The sequence below is a fragment of the Rhinopithecus roxellana genome, chromosome 11, assembly GCF_007565055.1.
Source record: "Rhinopithecus roxellana isolate Shanxi Qingling chromosome 11, ASM756505v1, whole genome shotgun sequence".
NCBI classification, from domain to species: Eukaryota; Metazoa; Chordata; class Mammalia; order Primates; family Cercopithecidae; genus Rhinopithecus; species Rhinopithecus roxellana.
This window is the reverse complement of record NC_044559.1, coordinates 30829636-30844578: the sequence shown is the minus strand read 5'-3', so window position 1 is coordinate 30844578 and position 14943 is coordinate 30829636. Positions and strand designations below refer to the sequence as shown.

The following is a 14943-nucleotide window of genomic DNA, read 5'->3' as shown; positions in this document are numbered from 1 at the left end:
TGCTTCAGCCTCTCCAGACATAACTGGTTAGAAATCCCTGTAGGGGAATCTGGATCTGTCCTCTTTTTCTCTTCATCCCTACCCTCTTCCCCTCCCCCACAGGGTTAGCCAACTGGCAGGGCATCTGAATGTCCCAGCTGGACCCAGATTTTGCCCAGGTGCTGCACCACCTGCCTTGCCCCACTGGTCTTTGTTCTGCCACAGGCTCCCTTCACAAAGCAGAGCCCTGAAGACTTCAGTGATGTCAATGAGGCCACCTGTTTGTGATGTGCAGGCACAGAAGAAAGGCACAGCTCCCCATCCGTTTCATGGAAAATAACTCAGTGCCTGCTGGGAACCAGCTGCTGGATATCCCCACAAAGAGCTTCCACTGGGGGTCAACCCTTCCGGGAAGGATTTGAGGAGAGGGAACCCTCACTGTGGGGACTGCTGATAAGAAACCAGTCACACAGCTGCTCTATTCTCACACAAATCTACCCCATTGCATGGCTGGAACTGACGTTTCCCTGGAGGTGTCCAGAAAGCTGATGTAACACAGAGGCTATAAAAGCTGCCAGTCTTTAAGGCTGCTCAGCCCCTTGCCAAAATGGAGCTTGTAAGAAGGCTGATGCCACTGACCCTCTTAATTCTCTCCTGTTTGGCAGAGTTGACAATGGCAGAGGCTGAAGGTAAGAAAATGGAACCAGATTTATTCACCAAAACAGAGAAATTCTTCTCTTAAAAAGGGCTTTTTCAAAATTTTTTGAAGTGGCCCCAGTTCAGAGAAAAATGTACTCTAATGCTCCTGGCGGGGGCGGGGGGGTGGCTTTTAAATTAGTTCTAATTTTATTTGGCTCATCTGACAATGTCCATAAACATATCAAAAGCGTATAGAATTTTACTGGGTAATTTTACTGCTAAGAGTTTATGTTTTGGAAATAAGCATAAAAGTGTCCAAAGATATATGTATAAATACGTGGACTTAGATAATTGTAAACTACAACACGAATTTTCATTATTTGTTATGGTAAATCCATACAATGGAACACCGGTTTTTGCAACTTAAAAAAAAAAATGATGGCTGGGGGTGGTGGCTCACGCCTGTAATCCCAGCACTTTGGGAGGCTGAGGAGGGTGGATCACGAGATCAGGAGTTCGAGACCAGCCTGGCCAACATGGTGAAACCTTGTCTCTACTAAATTACAAAAATTAGCCAGGTGTGGTGGTACGCACCTGTAGTCCCAGCTACTCAGGAGGCTGAGGCAGGAGAATCGCTTGAACCCGGGAGATGGAGGTTGCAGTGAGCCGCGATCATGCCACTGCACTCCAGCCTGGGTGACAGAGCAAGACTCTGTCTCAAAAAAAAAAAAAAAAAAAAAAAAGACTCTGATCTATAATGTGTCCATAGACCACATTAAGAGAAAAAGAAAGATCTGAAGTTTGTATCATATGATGGTTCTTATGTTTGAAATATATACATTCAAGCATTTTACACGTCTAGAAATAGAAGAGGAGAGGAAAAGGTGTGGAAGAATTTACACCAAGGTTTTAGTGATGATTGTTTCTGGGTGGATGGGGTTATGGGAGTATATGGGAGAATAAATAAAAATAAACCTTTTTTCCTATGTGGGTGGGGTTTTTGACCACTAGTCAAAATCTTGGTGGGATTTTGAATTAGTAATAATTTTATTTGTGCCCATCTGACAATGTACATAAAAATATAAGAATTTACCAAATAATTTAAAAAAATTTTATAGAAAAGAATTTTCACTATGTTGCCCAGGCTGGTCTCGAACTCCTGAGCTCAAGCGATCCACCCGCTTTGGCCTCCCAAAGTGCTGGGATTACAGGTGGGAGCCACCACGCCCAGCCCCTTACTGGATAATTTCACTGCTAACAGTTTATCTTTAGGATCCAGTTATTTTTCCTTTTTCCCTTTTCTCTTTCTTCTCTTTTTTCTCCTTTTTAATAACAGCTTTATTAAGATATGATTCACATACCATAAAATCCACCATTTTAAAGTATACAATTTAGTGTTTTTTAGTATATACACAGAATTGTGCAACAATCACCACTATCTAATTCCAGAACATATTCTTCACCCTCAAAAGAAACGGTCTCAGGCTCAGCACGATGGCTCAAACCTACAATCCCAGCACTTTGGGGGGGCTGACATGGGAGCATTGCTTGATGCTGAGAGTTTGAGACCACCCTGAACAACGTAGTGAGACCTCGACTCTACAAAATTAAAGAAAAAAATTTTAGCCGGGCATGGTGGTACATGACTGAAGTCCCAGCTACTCTGGCGGCTGCGGTGGGAGGATCACTTGAGCCCAGTAGTTTGAGGCTTCAGTGAGCTATGATTGTGCCATCGCAATCCAGTATAAGTAACAGAGTGAGATTCTCTGTCTGTCTGTCTGTCTCTCTCTCTCTCTATATATATATAGTGTCTCTATATATAGTCTATTGTCTCTCTCTATATAGTCTATATTTATAGTCTCTATATATAGACCAATGTTTTATATATATATAACTATATATTTTATATATAGACTAATGTTGCGATGAATATTAGTGTACAAGTTTTTGTGTGGACATATATATATATGTATGTATGTATTTATATGTATAAAGAAACTGTGTATTCACTACCAGTCACTCTCCATTTCTCCTGATGTCTCCAGCACAAGGAAACCACTACTCTACTTTCTGTCTCTATAAATTTACTTATTCTGGAGATTTCACATAAATGAAATCATGTAATATGTGGTCTTCCACTTAGCATAATATTTTCAAGGTTCATATATATTGTAGCATGTATCAGTACAATCAGCCCTCAGTACCTGTGGGTTCAGCATTCATGGATTCAACCAACCATGAATTGAAAACATTTGAAAAAAATGGTTGGTTAGGGAACATGTACAGACTTTTTTCCTTGTCATTATTTCCTAAACAATATAGTACAACAACTATTTACATATCATTTACATTGTATTATAAATAATCTAGAGATGTTTTGAAGTGTACAGGATGTGTGTAGGTCACATGCAAACACTAAGTCATTTTACATAAGGGACTCCAACATCCATGGATTTTGGTGTCCACAGGGGGTCCTGGAACCAATCATTAGTGGACACCAAGGGATGACTGTACCTCATTTCTTTTTATGCTGGATAATATTCCAATGTATGGATAGACCACATTTTATTTATTTGTTCATCAATTGATGAATATTTGGCTTCTTAGGACTAACGTTGCAATAAATATAGTGTACAAGCTTTCGTGTGGACATTTGTTTTTATTTCTTTTGGGGATATGCCTAGTGGTAGAATTGCTGGGTTATGATAACTGTATGTTTAATCTTTTGAGGAACTAACTGCCAGACAGTTTTCCATAGCAGCTGTACCACTTTACAATCCCATGAGCAGTATATAAGCATTCCAGTTTCTCCACGTCCTTGTCAATGCTTGCTGTTTCCCGTGTTTGACTCTAGCCATCCTAATGCATATGAAGTGATATCTCATGGTTTTGATTTGTATTTCCCTGATGACTAATGAGGCTGAGTATATCTTCATGTGCATATTGGCCATTTATAGATCTTCTTTGGAAAAATGTCTATTCTGGTTCTTTGTCCTTTTTAAATTGGATTATTTGCCTTTTAATTATTTAATTGTAAGAATTATTTATACATTCTAGCAATCAAGTGTCTTTTAAAAACTATCCTTTTTTTCCCCCAGGTTGATCTATAAATTCAGTGCAATTCCAATAAAGATCCCAGTAAGAATATTAAATAGATAAAGACATGCTGACTCTAAAATTTCCATGAAAAAGCAAAGGAACTGGAATAACCAAAACAATTTTGCAAAAGAACAGTAAAGTTGGAACATTCATGTTACCTAATTTTAAGACTTCTGATAAACTACAGTAATCAAGAAGGTGTGGTTTGCCAAAAGGATAGACACAGAAAATTGAAACAGAATAGAGAGTTCAGAAATAGATCCACACAAATATGGTCCATTGATTTTTGACAAAGGTGCAAAGGCAATTTAATGGAGAAAGGAGAGCCTTTTCGTCAAATGGTCTTGGAACAATTGGACACCCATAGGCAAAAAATAAACTCAACCTAAGCCTCATTTCTTATCCATAAATTAGCTTAAAATGGATCATAGTTCTAAATGTAAAATGTAAAACTATAGTATTTTAAAAAAGAAAACAGGAGAAATATTTGTAACCTGGGGTTAAGCAAAGAGTTCTTAGACAAGACACCAAAAGCACAACCCATAAAAGAAACTATTACTAAATTGGACTTTATAAAAAATTTAAAACTTTTGTTTTGGGAAAGACACTGTTAAGAGAATGAAAAGACAAGATACAGATTGGGAGAACATATTTTCAAATTGCAGCTGCAACAAAGGACTTGTATTCAGCATATATAAAAAACTCTCAAAACCCAATAATAAAAACAAAAAGCCAAGTTAAAAAAGGGCAGAAGACTTAGAGATACTCACTAAAAAGGATACATAGAAGGAAAATAACATGAAATGATGTTCAATGTCATTAGTCATTAGGGAAATGCAAGTTAAAAAACCATGATGGGATGCTGCTACATATCTGTTAGAATGGCTAAACAAAGCGATACAAAAACCTGACAGTAGTGTGTGTTGATTAGCATGTGGTGCAACTGGAACTCTCATACATCGTTGGTTGGATTATGAAATAGAACAGCCACTCTGGCAATGGTTTGGCAGTTTCTTATGAAGTTAAATATACACTTAACATATGACCTGGTGATATCACTGCTAGGTATTTATGCTAGAGAAATAAAGACACATGTTCATATGGAAACCTATTAAAAATACAAACCATCCTTCTTCAGGTCCTAATATAGTCTCTTTTATGGACTATATGTAGAGAAGTTACAGATACTTCTCCTCAAATGGTTCAATATGGAGAAATCAACTGCTTTTGACTTACTTTGGAGTAAGCTAAGTGCCATCCACAATTAGCTGCCTGCTTGTATGTATATTACATGTGAGAGGTAGATTCCTAATCTCTCAGGGAGGGGAAAGGGTCTGTTGTTGACTTTCCTCAGTGCCATCTGTGGTCTCTAACAGGCAATTCAAGCTGCAGTGTCACTCTAGGGGGTGCCAATATGGCAGAGACCCACAAAGCCATGATCCTGCAACTCAATCCCAGTGAGAACTGCACCTGGACAATAGAAAGACCAGAAAACAAAAGCATCAGAATTATCTTTTCCTATGTCCAGTAAGTAGAAGCTTTAGTTTTCTAATAAGGGATATCAAACTCTGACCACATTGGGTTGGGTAGGAGTCTCTCTGGAGAAAGAATTCAGCTGCTGCTAGAGCTGGTAGTGACACTGACAACCATCATGATGATGATGGTGATGGGGATGATGGCTGGTAGTCACTGATAATGGCTGTGTGCCCGGCACTGGCTCACAGAGGTCCTTCAAGGTCAGCACTATAATAGTATTACAAGCACAGCAAGGTTGAGAACTTGTCTGAGGTCGCACAAATAGTGAATAGCATGACCACGGTTAGAACCTAGCTGGTCTAGTTCCAGTTTCTTGGCCTTAAAACACTAAATTTTGGTTCCAAATTTTGCTATGCATTTGAATATGTGGGGGAGCTTTCACACATCCAGACTCCCAGGCTGTACACCACATAATTAGATTATAATCTCTGGGGGTAGACTCCAGGCATCAATATTTTTTATTTTATAGTTTTTATTTTGAAATAATTATACATTTATAAGTGCTTTTTATAATTGCCCAGGTGACCCCAGTGTGAGGCTGAGAACATGACTCTGCCCTGCAGAGACACTAGTGTTTCCTGAGATCTGTCTCTAGTTAATCCTCTCAACAACCCTCTAGCCAGATGCAGTCTAATCCCCATTCTATAGATGAGAAAGCCCAGAGAAGTCACTTACCAGGTCCAAGACTAAAAAATAATAAAAATGGGATAGAAACTGAATCCAAGCAGCCCGGCTACAGAGCCCCCACTCTTATGCCTGTCCCAGTGGTTCTTATACTTGATCATACATCAGAAGCATGTGGAAGGCTTGTTAAAACACAAATGCTGGGCCCCATTGCCGGAGTCTCTATTATCTTATTCAGATGGAGTGTGTGGGATCTGAGAATCTGCATAGCTGACAAATGCCCAGATGATACTGATGGCTACAGTTCCAAGTACCACACTTTGGAGAACCATAATAGCCCTGTACCACTGAAGCTGGAATTTAACTTATCCTTCAAAAAGCAAAAGAGGCCTCAAATTTCCTGGAATGGTTGCTGAGAAACATATATGCTATTCTTGCTGTGTAAGGAGAGAGGGGAAGAGAAAGTGTGAGAACAGCAAGGGAGGTGAGAAATTAACATTTAACATCTATTGCACACCTGTGTGCCAGGCCTGTGGCAGGTACTTCATATTCAGAATATTATAAACCTCACACAATAATGAGAAGTAGGCTGTGATATCCCCATTTTACAGATGAGAAAACTGAAACCAAGAAAGGTTAAATCACTCATCTAAATTTATACAGCAGGTAAGTAACTAAAGTGGAAAGAGAACCCAGATTTCTCTACCCTTGTATTATTTCCTATAAGTTTGGACATGTGTCCTCTGAGGATATTTGGGAGACCCTGTCAGAATGGGCAGCAAACTAAAACCCTGGGCTGTCCTGTCCAATGCAGGGCATGGGACTGTCCTTCAGAATGAGGAAGTGGGGGTGATATAAGGGAAGGAAGGAGCAACTAGGGAGGTGTTAAGGTTTGGGAAAGGTGGCTGTGGAAGAAGAGTTGCTTCACCTTTCAACAGCCTTGAATATCCAGCGTCAGTGGGAAACAATTCTAAACAAGAAGGTTCATCAATGAGTTACATGGACATGGGGAACAGGAGAGATAGAAATAGGTAGAAGGAAAGTGATTCAAGCCCCATCCTCATCATTTACTTGATACGAGACATAGGCAAAGCAGTTCACCTCCCTGCGCCCATTAAAATTGACAGTTTGTGATTTGATGTTGAGGATGGTGGGGTTGGTGATTGGTCTTGGAGAGGTTTAAATGAAAACAGATGTGCCACCACTTTGTAAATTTACATGCCTAAGTGAGCAATTGACTCTGCTCTGCAAACCCCCTTTGCTTGTGACACTTCTCCAGCCACAGTTGTGTTTTATCCACAGGCTGGATCCAGATGGAAGCTGTGGAAGTGAAAACATTAAAGTCTTTGACGGAACCTCCAGCAATGGGCCTCTGCTAGGGCAAGTCTGCAGTAAAAACGACTATGTTCCTGTATTTGAATCGTCATCCAGTACATTGACGTTTCAAATAGTTACTGACTCAGCAAGAATTGAAAGAACTGTCTTTGTCTTCTACTACTTCTTCTCTCCTAACACCCGTAAGTCATCATTTACACAACCTTCACTCACATCTCCTGCAAGCACAGGTTACACACTCTCCTGTCTGGGTTCTTATAATCTTCAGTCTGAGTATATTCCCTCAGAGTCTTCTCTATTTGAGAGAGCAGCAGTTCTCTAACTCACCTGTGCATAAGAATCATTTGGAGAGCTTGTTAAATCACAAATCCCAGCCCCATCACAGACATTGTGATTCATTGTTTCTGGGTGGAGCACATGATCTTGCCTTTCTAACCAGTTCCCAGGTGAGGCAGAGACAAGGGGCTGCTCAGATGGCTACATGTTGAGGGGTACTGTGTTAGAGCCCAAAGCAGAGACTCCACGTTCAGCCTGTTTAATAGTAACCCTAGTATCTTCTGCAATGCTTCTTCAGGGACCGCACCTTCCTATGCTCTGATTCCTTAGATCTTGGTTGGGGTTGTTGAACCTTCGTGTTTAACAAGTCCCCCAGATGATTCTAACAAAGAAGATTAGAGAGTGCATGCTGTAAATCTCTGGTCTCACCATTGAAATTTAAGGCTGTCAGGTGGTTGGAGGCTAAATGCATTCATGGTACCTACATTCTACTGTGATCTAAAGCAGAATGCCAAGAACATCTGCGAGTGGGTTCATGAGGAGAGCTCCACTGTGGATTTCGTTCCAAGGCCCAGAGCTGACCATGTCACTCTCCTCCTGAAACCACTGACTTCTTGGTACCATCAAACCTCCAGAGTGCAGCAGTCAAGGTTTTCCCAAGCTGGACCCAGGCCACCTTTTCAAGCCTTGCCTCTAGCTGCTGCCTGGCACGCACCCTATGCTTCAGCCAATCTAAACCGTTTTACATCTCCAAAAAGAGCTCTCTGCATTGTTTCTCCCCATTTCATCTGTCCAGCTGCTTCCTTATGTACTTACTGGGGAAAGGAGAGACCAAGGGCTGCTTCAGGAAGGCTGTTTCTGAGCTGAGCTTTGAACAATAGCATGATGAGGTAGGTGGAGGGGGGGAGTCAGGGAAGAGCACTCACCTCTACTGGAGCTGACAGCCGAGGAGTCATGGGAAGAAAGGGAGGATAGAACAGAGGCTGATGAGACTGGAAAGCTGAGCTGGTGAGAGTTTCAAGGCTGGAAGAGCCTTCAAGGGAGGGTGTGACTTTATTTTCTATGGTGCAGTTCAGGTAATGGGAGTCTCTCCAGATGCAACACATCTTACAGCACAACTTTAATATGATTCATTTGGCAATAGTATAAAGATTCCCTCTCTGCTCTGCACCAGTGGGCAGAAATTTCAATGATAAAAAAGGATGAAGACCTCCATATGTGACCCATGGGAAAGACGGAGATGGAATCATACTCAGGAGAGACGTGTTAAGCTCGATGCACAACACAGAAATTAAAAGCAGTCACTATTTTGATGTTCATTCTTGACCACCTTCACATCCATTTCAGCTATTCCAAACTGTGGCGGTTACCTGGATACCATGGAAGGATCCTTCACCAGCCCCAATTACCCAAATTCGCATCCTGAGCTGGCTTATTGTGTATGGCACATACAAGTGGAGAAAGGTTACAAGATAAAACTAAACTTCAAAGAGATTTTGTAAGTACTGCTGCCCAATTCTGTTGGAACAAATGCAGTAAACCCACCTGGCAACTGGGGGATTTGGGGAAGAGAAATTATCATACGTAATTCCCATATATGGGCACTTTTCAAAGACATGATGAAGAAAGGAAAACAGTGATACTATTCCATTGAACTAAGTTGACTATCTTTCTGAAGATTCTGAGGTCCTTGTCAGGGACTATCAAAACCCCAGGTTTGTCATCGTAAGCCTGAGATACCATTGAAGGAAAAAAAAATCCATAATCACTTAAGAGTAGGATTGTTGGGATGTTAGAAAATAGAATTGAATTGGTTTGAAACTCTTTTTCACCAAAGGCCCTCATTCTCTAGCCTAGAAATAGACAAACAGTGCAAATTTGATTTTCTTGCCATCTATGATGGCCCCTCCACCAACTCTGGCCTGATTGGACAAGTCTGTGGCCGTGTGACTCCCACCTTCGAATCATCATCAAACTCTCTGACTGTCGTGTTGTCTACAGATTATGCCAATTCTTACCGGGGATTTTCTGCTTCCTACACCTCAATTTATGCAGAAAGCATCAACACTAGTAAGTCGTGTTTTATGTTCTTAGCTATTTTGAGCTCTCTGAAGATTGCATACATAGAAACTGTTAATTGTTAGCCTACCTGTGGCTATTCCTTTTTTTTTTTTTTTTTTTTTTTTTTTTTTTGAGACGGAGTCTTGCTCTGTCGCCCAGGCTGGAGTGCAGTGGCCGGATCTCAGCTCACTGCAAGCTCCGCCTCCCGGGTTTACACCATTCTCCTGCCTCAGCCTCCCAAGTAGCTGGGACTACAGGTGCCCGCCACCTCGCCCGGCAAGTTTTTTGTATTTTTTAGTAGAGACGGGGTTTCACGGTGTTAGCCAGGATGGTCTCGATCTCCGGACCTCGTGATCCACCCGTCTCGGCCTCCCAAAGTGCTGGGATTACAGGCTTGAGCCACCAGCGCCCGGCCAACTGTGGCTATTCCTATTTGCAAGCATGTCACATATACTTGGGAACATATTCATAATCTTAAGCTTGACAATCATTTCTGTACATTGCTTAATGCAAGAGGAAATTAATGATTTTATTAACCTGAAAAAAATTTATGCAGATAATATGGACTGTTTCCCTTAATTCCTTCTGCAAAGACACAATTAAAAACATCAGGTTTGCAGATTCTAGCTCTAAACAAGGTCACAATGAACACAGTAAAAGGTGAATCAACTGCTTGGCTATCTCAAACTTATGATTACTGTTTAGGGCAAAATGTTTTTGACTTCTTATATATTTACTTGCACACATAGCTCTTCAAGATCCAACATTCCTAGCTGGCATAAACATGACCATTCTTTTTTTTTTTTTTTTTTTTTTTCCTGACAGCATCTTTAACTTGCTCTTCTGACAGGATGAGAGTTATTATAAGCAAATCCTACCTAGAGGCTTTTAACTCTAATGGAAATAACTTACAACTAAAAGACCCAACTTGCAGACCAAAATTATCAAATGTTGTGGAATTTTCTATCCCTCTTAATGGATGTGGTACAATCAGAAAGGTAAAGTGAAATACCGATAGCTGGATTTTGTCAAATGCTGAGTGCGTGTTGAGCAATGCAGTCAAGGTAATGCTTGCTAGCTGCTATAACAAACAGCCCCCAAATTTTAGTGGCTTAACCACATGAGAAGCATGTGAAGACATATTAGTGCACATACCCATTCATACATAGCTGCTAAATTGCTGGATTCATTTTCAGGACAAGTGGGGTTATCTTTCCCAGAAGGTAAAGAACTCTGAAAACTCACTAAAGAGAGTTTGAACATCTATATGCAGTTGGCTTAATAACCTACCAGTAAACACTTATGCAGAAAATGTTTACACCTTGTATTTAGTGAAGATCTAGCTGAATTTTTAGGATCTTCTTCTTTTTCTTTTAAAGACAGAAAATAAAATGTTAAAAAAACCTGAAACCTGAAGGATATTACTGGAAGTTTGTGATTTGTTCTACATTTTTCTAGAAGTCCTATTCAAGATTTCAAACATTTTCAACTTTTGGTCTCTTTAGGATACATACCATAAACTTTTCACTCAGACATTAAACAATAACCTAATTGAAAAGAATGGTAGCTAATCCAGAGGAACTGATAAAGACAGAAGTAAATCATCGTATCTTGCTAAAAATGAACACACAGGCTTTATTACACTGTGAACCCCCAGGGAAGGCAGCTAAGGGCCTTCCTCTTGCAGACCCTTGGTCTACATATATTTTGGAAACTGCCCAGTTGGCCACACTAACTTAAAGCTCCTTAAGGAAAGCAATATATAGTAAGGTTTAATGTCTTCTCAAGACTAGAAATTTGCATTCAAAATGGATTTTACTGTAACTGAAAAAAATTCTGTCTGATTCTATCTTCAGGTCTCTGTAATACAAGCTGTATTTCTCATCTCATTCTTTCTTTCTTTCCTAGAATATTTCTTCAATGAAATACATTTAAGGTTTATAGTATTCTGACATGAAAGCTGTTACCTCGTGATTTAAGAAAATTATATCTGTACCTGCAAATGTTATCCACATCTATGCTCTAAAATATTACTGGACTTAAAATATAAAAATTGAATTCTATCTTGTTCTGCAGGTAGAAGATCAGTCAATTACTTACACCAATATAATCACCTTTTCTGCATCCTCACCTTCTGAAGTGATCACCCGTCAGAAACATCTCCAGATTATTGTGAAGTGTGAAATGGAACATAATTCTACAGTGGGGATGATATACGTGACAGAAGATGATATAATACAAAATCAAAATGCACTGGGCAAATATAACACAAGCATGGCTCTTTTTGAATCCGATTCATTTGAAAAGACTATAGTTGAGTCACCATATTATGTGGATTTGAACCAAACTCTTTTTGTTCAAGTTAGTCTGCACACCTCAGATCCAAATTTGGTGGTATTTCTTGATACCTGTAGAGCCTCTCCCACCTCTGACCTTGCGTCTCCAACCTATGACCTAATTAAGAGTGGGTATGTATTAATGTAACTGATGTATGTATGGTATTTCTTCCTGTGGAATAATAATTTCAATAAAGTAATTTTTTGTGTTGTATATATATACATTTTTCCTAGTACTACATGAAATTTCATTAAACTTATTCTAATCATTTTATAAAATACAATTACTATGTACCAATTATGAATAATTTAAATTTAAACATTTATGCAGACACAGTTTATATCCTCTAGAATTTTAAGTGTATTTACAAAATATTTGCTGGTAGAAACAAATTTATTTTTGTTATAAAAGCTCTATTTTCGTTTTTGTTTTTTGCACATTTTGGTTTTTGGAAGCAAAACCTAGAAGATTATTTCATGTGTGTTATCCTTAAAATATAACTCCATCAGTAAAACACATGTAGCATCCTTAAGAGAAAATGTAGAAAGTTCTTATTTGAAAGAAACAATTTCCTTTTTTCCTTACAATTTGTTGGATTTTAGCTATGTCATTTGTACTGATACATTAATGATAAGCACGTAAGGAAAGAAGTCTGACTTCCAATACATCAGTATTGGTTTTCTGATTAAGTTATATGGATCAGGAATTTTAGAGCTAGAAAGAACCTTGCTATCTTACTCAGGAATCAGATCTATAGTCTTAACTCACTGTAGTGTAAACTAGAGACACCGTCTTTCATGAGAGATTTTTGGATTCACAACTTAATTCAGAGAAAATTTTTTAGAATGGAAAAGACTGAATTTGTCTGTATCTTCTAAACATGTTCGTAAATTCTGTTCCAGATGTAGTCGAGATGAGACTTGTAAGGTGTATCCCTTATTTGGACACTATGGGAGATTCCAGTTTAATGCTTTTAAATTCTTGAGAAGTTTAAGCTCTGTGTATCTGCAATGTAAAGTTTTGATATGTGATAGCAGTGACCACCAGTCTCGCTGCAATCAAGGTTGTGTCTCCAGAAGCAAACGAGACATTTCTTCATATAAATGGAAAACGGATTCCATCATAGGACCCATTCGTCTGAAAAGGGATCGAAGTGCAAGTGGTAATTCAGGTAAGACAAAAAGCTATTTCATGATCAAAAAGCACATCATGGCTCATAAAATGCTGCTTAAATCCAGTAACTCTTAAGCGTGTACAGTTTAGAGATTTATAATAGGAGCTTTAACAAATAAGTTGAATATTAAGTATACAGGATTAGTATTTATTTCTACCAGTTGATAATATGCATACTAGGTACAGTGTAACCATATGATACACTGATAGTTTGCCATTCATTTGGATTTTGAGTATAAGTGTAATGTCCTAATCTCTAAAAACAAGTTTCCTTTAGTTTCCTGACTCCTTATTATAGATATAGCAGATAATTGAATTGAAAGCAATGTATTTTAACTCCTAAATGAGTAAAACAAAATGAACCAGCATTCCACATAATAGCCTATTTGAAAAAAAGTTATTTAAAAAAACGACAACAACAAAGAATCTATTATATTAACATAGCCCAGCCCTGCTTCTTTTGAAAGGCTTGAAACCTGAGATCTGCCCAGATACATGAAAGGAATGATGGTAAATACTCAAGGAAGGTTCATAATTAAATGGCTTAAGATAAGCCTTAATGAAAGAAAAACTGTAAGAAGTCATTTTAGTTGAAAATGGCATTAGGACCTTATGATCTCTGTATTTATTCATTATTATTAGCACTATAAAGGAGTATGGTTCTGCTTTGTAGCAAAATATTTCTATGGCAAAAACAGAAAAACAAACAGAAGTTAAATTCAGTAATTTTATAAATGCATTCACTAAGTGGCTTACATAGTGTATCTGTAGACACTGGTCTGAAATTAGTTGAAAATTTATAAATGGAAGTCATTATGGAAATACTATCAATATGAGAAAAGTATCTGTTTCCTATTTCAAGGGAATGAACAAATTTTTTTTTTCTGTTGACAAAACGTATTTTGGCAACAGTGAGCAACAGTGACCATTACTAAGTGAAGCTGCATTTCCATTAGACTGTTAGGCTTGAGTTTTACACATTTTTCATGTGATATCAGGAAACCAAACTAAGTCAACTGTTTGAAACAAGTTTAAAATTAAATATACATATAAATGAATTCAAATATTTGATAATGGTTCCTCTATATTGTGTTGGCATTATGTGTTATACATTAATTCATATATGAGTCATAGGATATGTACAGGTATTATAAAAGCTACCAACATTTTATAATGTTAACACTTCTTAAAAAGTGATTTTCATCTTGTTTCCAATTTTAGGATTTCAGCATGAAACACATACGGAAGAAACTCCAAACCAGCCTTTCAACAGTCTGCATCTGTTTTCATTCATGGTTCTAGTTCTGAATGTAGTGATTGTAGCCACAATCACAGTGAGGCATTTTGTAAATCAACAGGCATACTACAAATACCAGAAGCTGCAGAACTATTAACCAACAGGTCCAACCCTAAGTGAGACACCTTCCTCCAGGATGCCAAAGGAAAGGCTACCTTGTGGCTACATATATTATGAATAAATTAGGAAGGGCCTGAAAGTGACACACAGGCCTGCATGTTGCTGTGTCAGCATGTTTCATTACAGGACGATGGAAATAAATACCAAGCCAGTTGGCTCTCATTTTAGGAACTAAAGATACAAAAACATTACATGAGGCTGGGCGTGTGGCTCACGCCTATAATCTCAGCACTTTGGGAGGCCAAGGTGGGTGGATCACCTGAGGTCCGGAGTTCGAGACCAGCCTGACAAACATGGTGAAACCCCGTCTCTACTAAAAATACATAAATTAGCTGGGTGTAGTGGCACATGCCTGTCATCCCAGCCACTCGGGAGGCTGGGGCAGGAGAGTCACTTGAACCTGGGAGGCGGAGGTTGCAGTGAGCAAAGATCACACCATTGCACTCCAGCCTGGGCAACAAGAGCAA

General features: G+C 38.9%; 1 protein-coding gene across 1 annotated transcript; it reads left to right on the top strand.

The window, feature by feature from the left end:
• The first annotated feature begins 249 nt into the window (after nt 1-249).
• Nucleotides 250-14576, top strand: LOC104657515 (CUB and zona pellucida-like domain-containing protein 1). Its single transcript, XM_010357340.2, has 9 exons — nt 250-668; nt 5094-5244; nt 7180-7394; nt 8836-8986; nt 9341-9558; nt 10375-10547; nt 11626-12017; nt 12789-13057; nt 14281-14576. Exons 1-9 carry the CDS (start codon nt 587-589, stop codon nt 14451-14453), a joined length of 1824 nt encoding a protein of 607 aa, XP_010355642.2. The 5' UTR covers nt 250-586; the 3' UTR covers nt 14454-14576.
• The last annotated feature ends 367 nt before the right edge of the window (nt 14577-14943 follow it).

Bases quoted from the DNA above. Each gene is read 5' to 3' on its own strand.
- LOC104657515 (XM_010357340.2), top strand. From the start codon at position 587: ATGGAGCTTGTAAGAAGGCTGATGCCACTGACCCTCTTAATTCTCTCC. The intron at 5,245-7,179 runs GTAAGTAGAAGC...TTTTATCCACAG, and splicing joins ATTATCTTTTCCTATGTCCA to GCTGGATCCAGATGGAAGCT. The intron at 13,058-14,280 runs GTAAGACAAAAA...TTCCAATTTTAG, and splicing joins AAGTGCAAGTGGTAATTCAG to GATTTCAGCATGAAACACAT.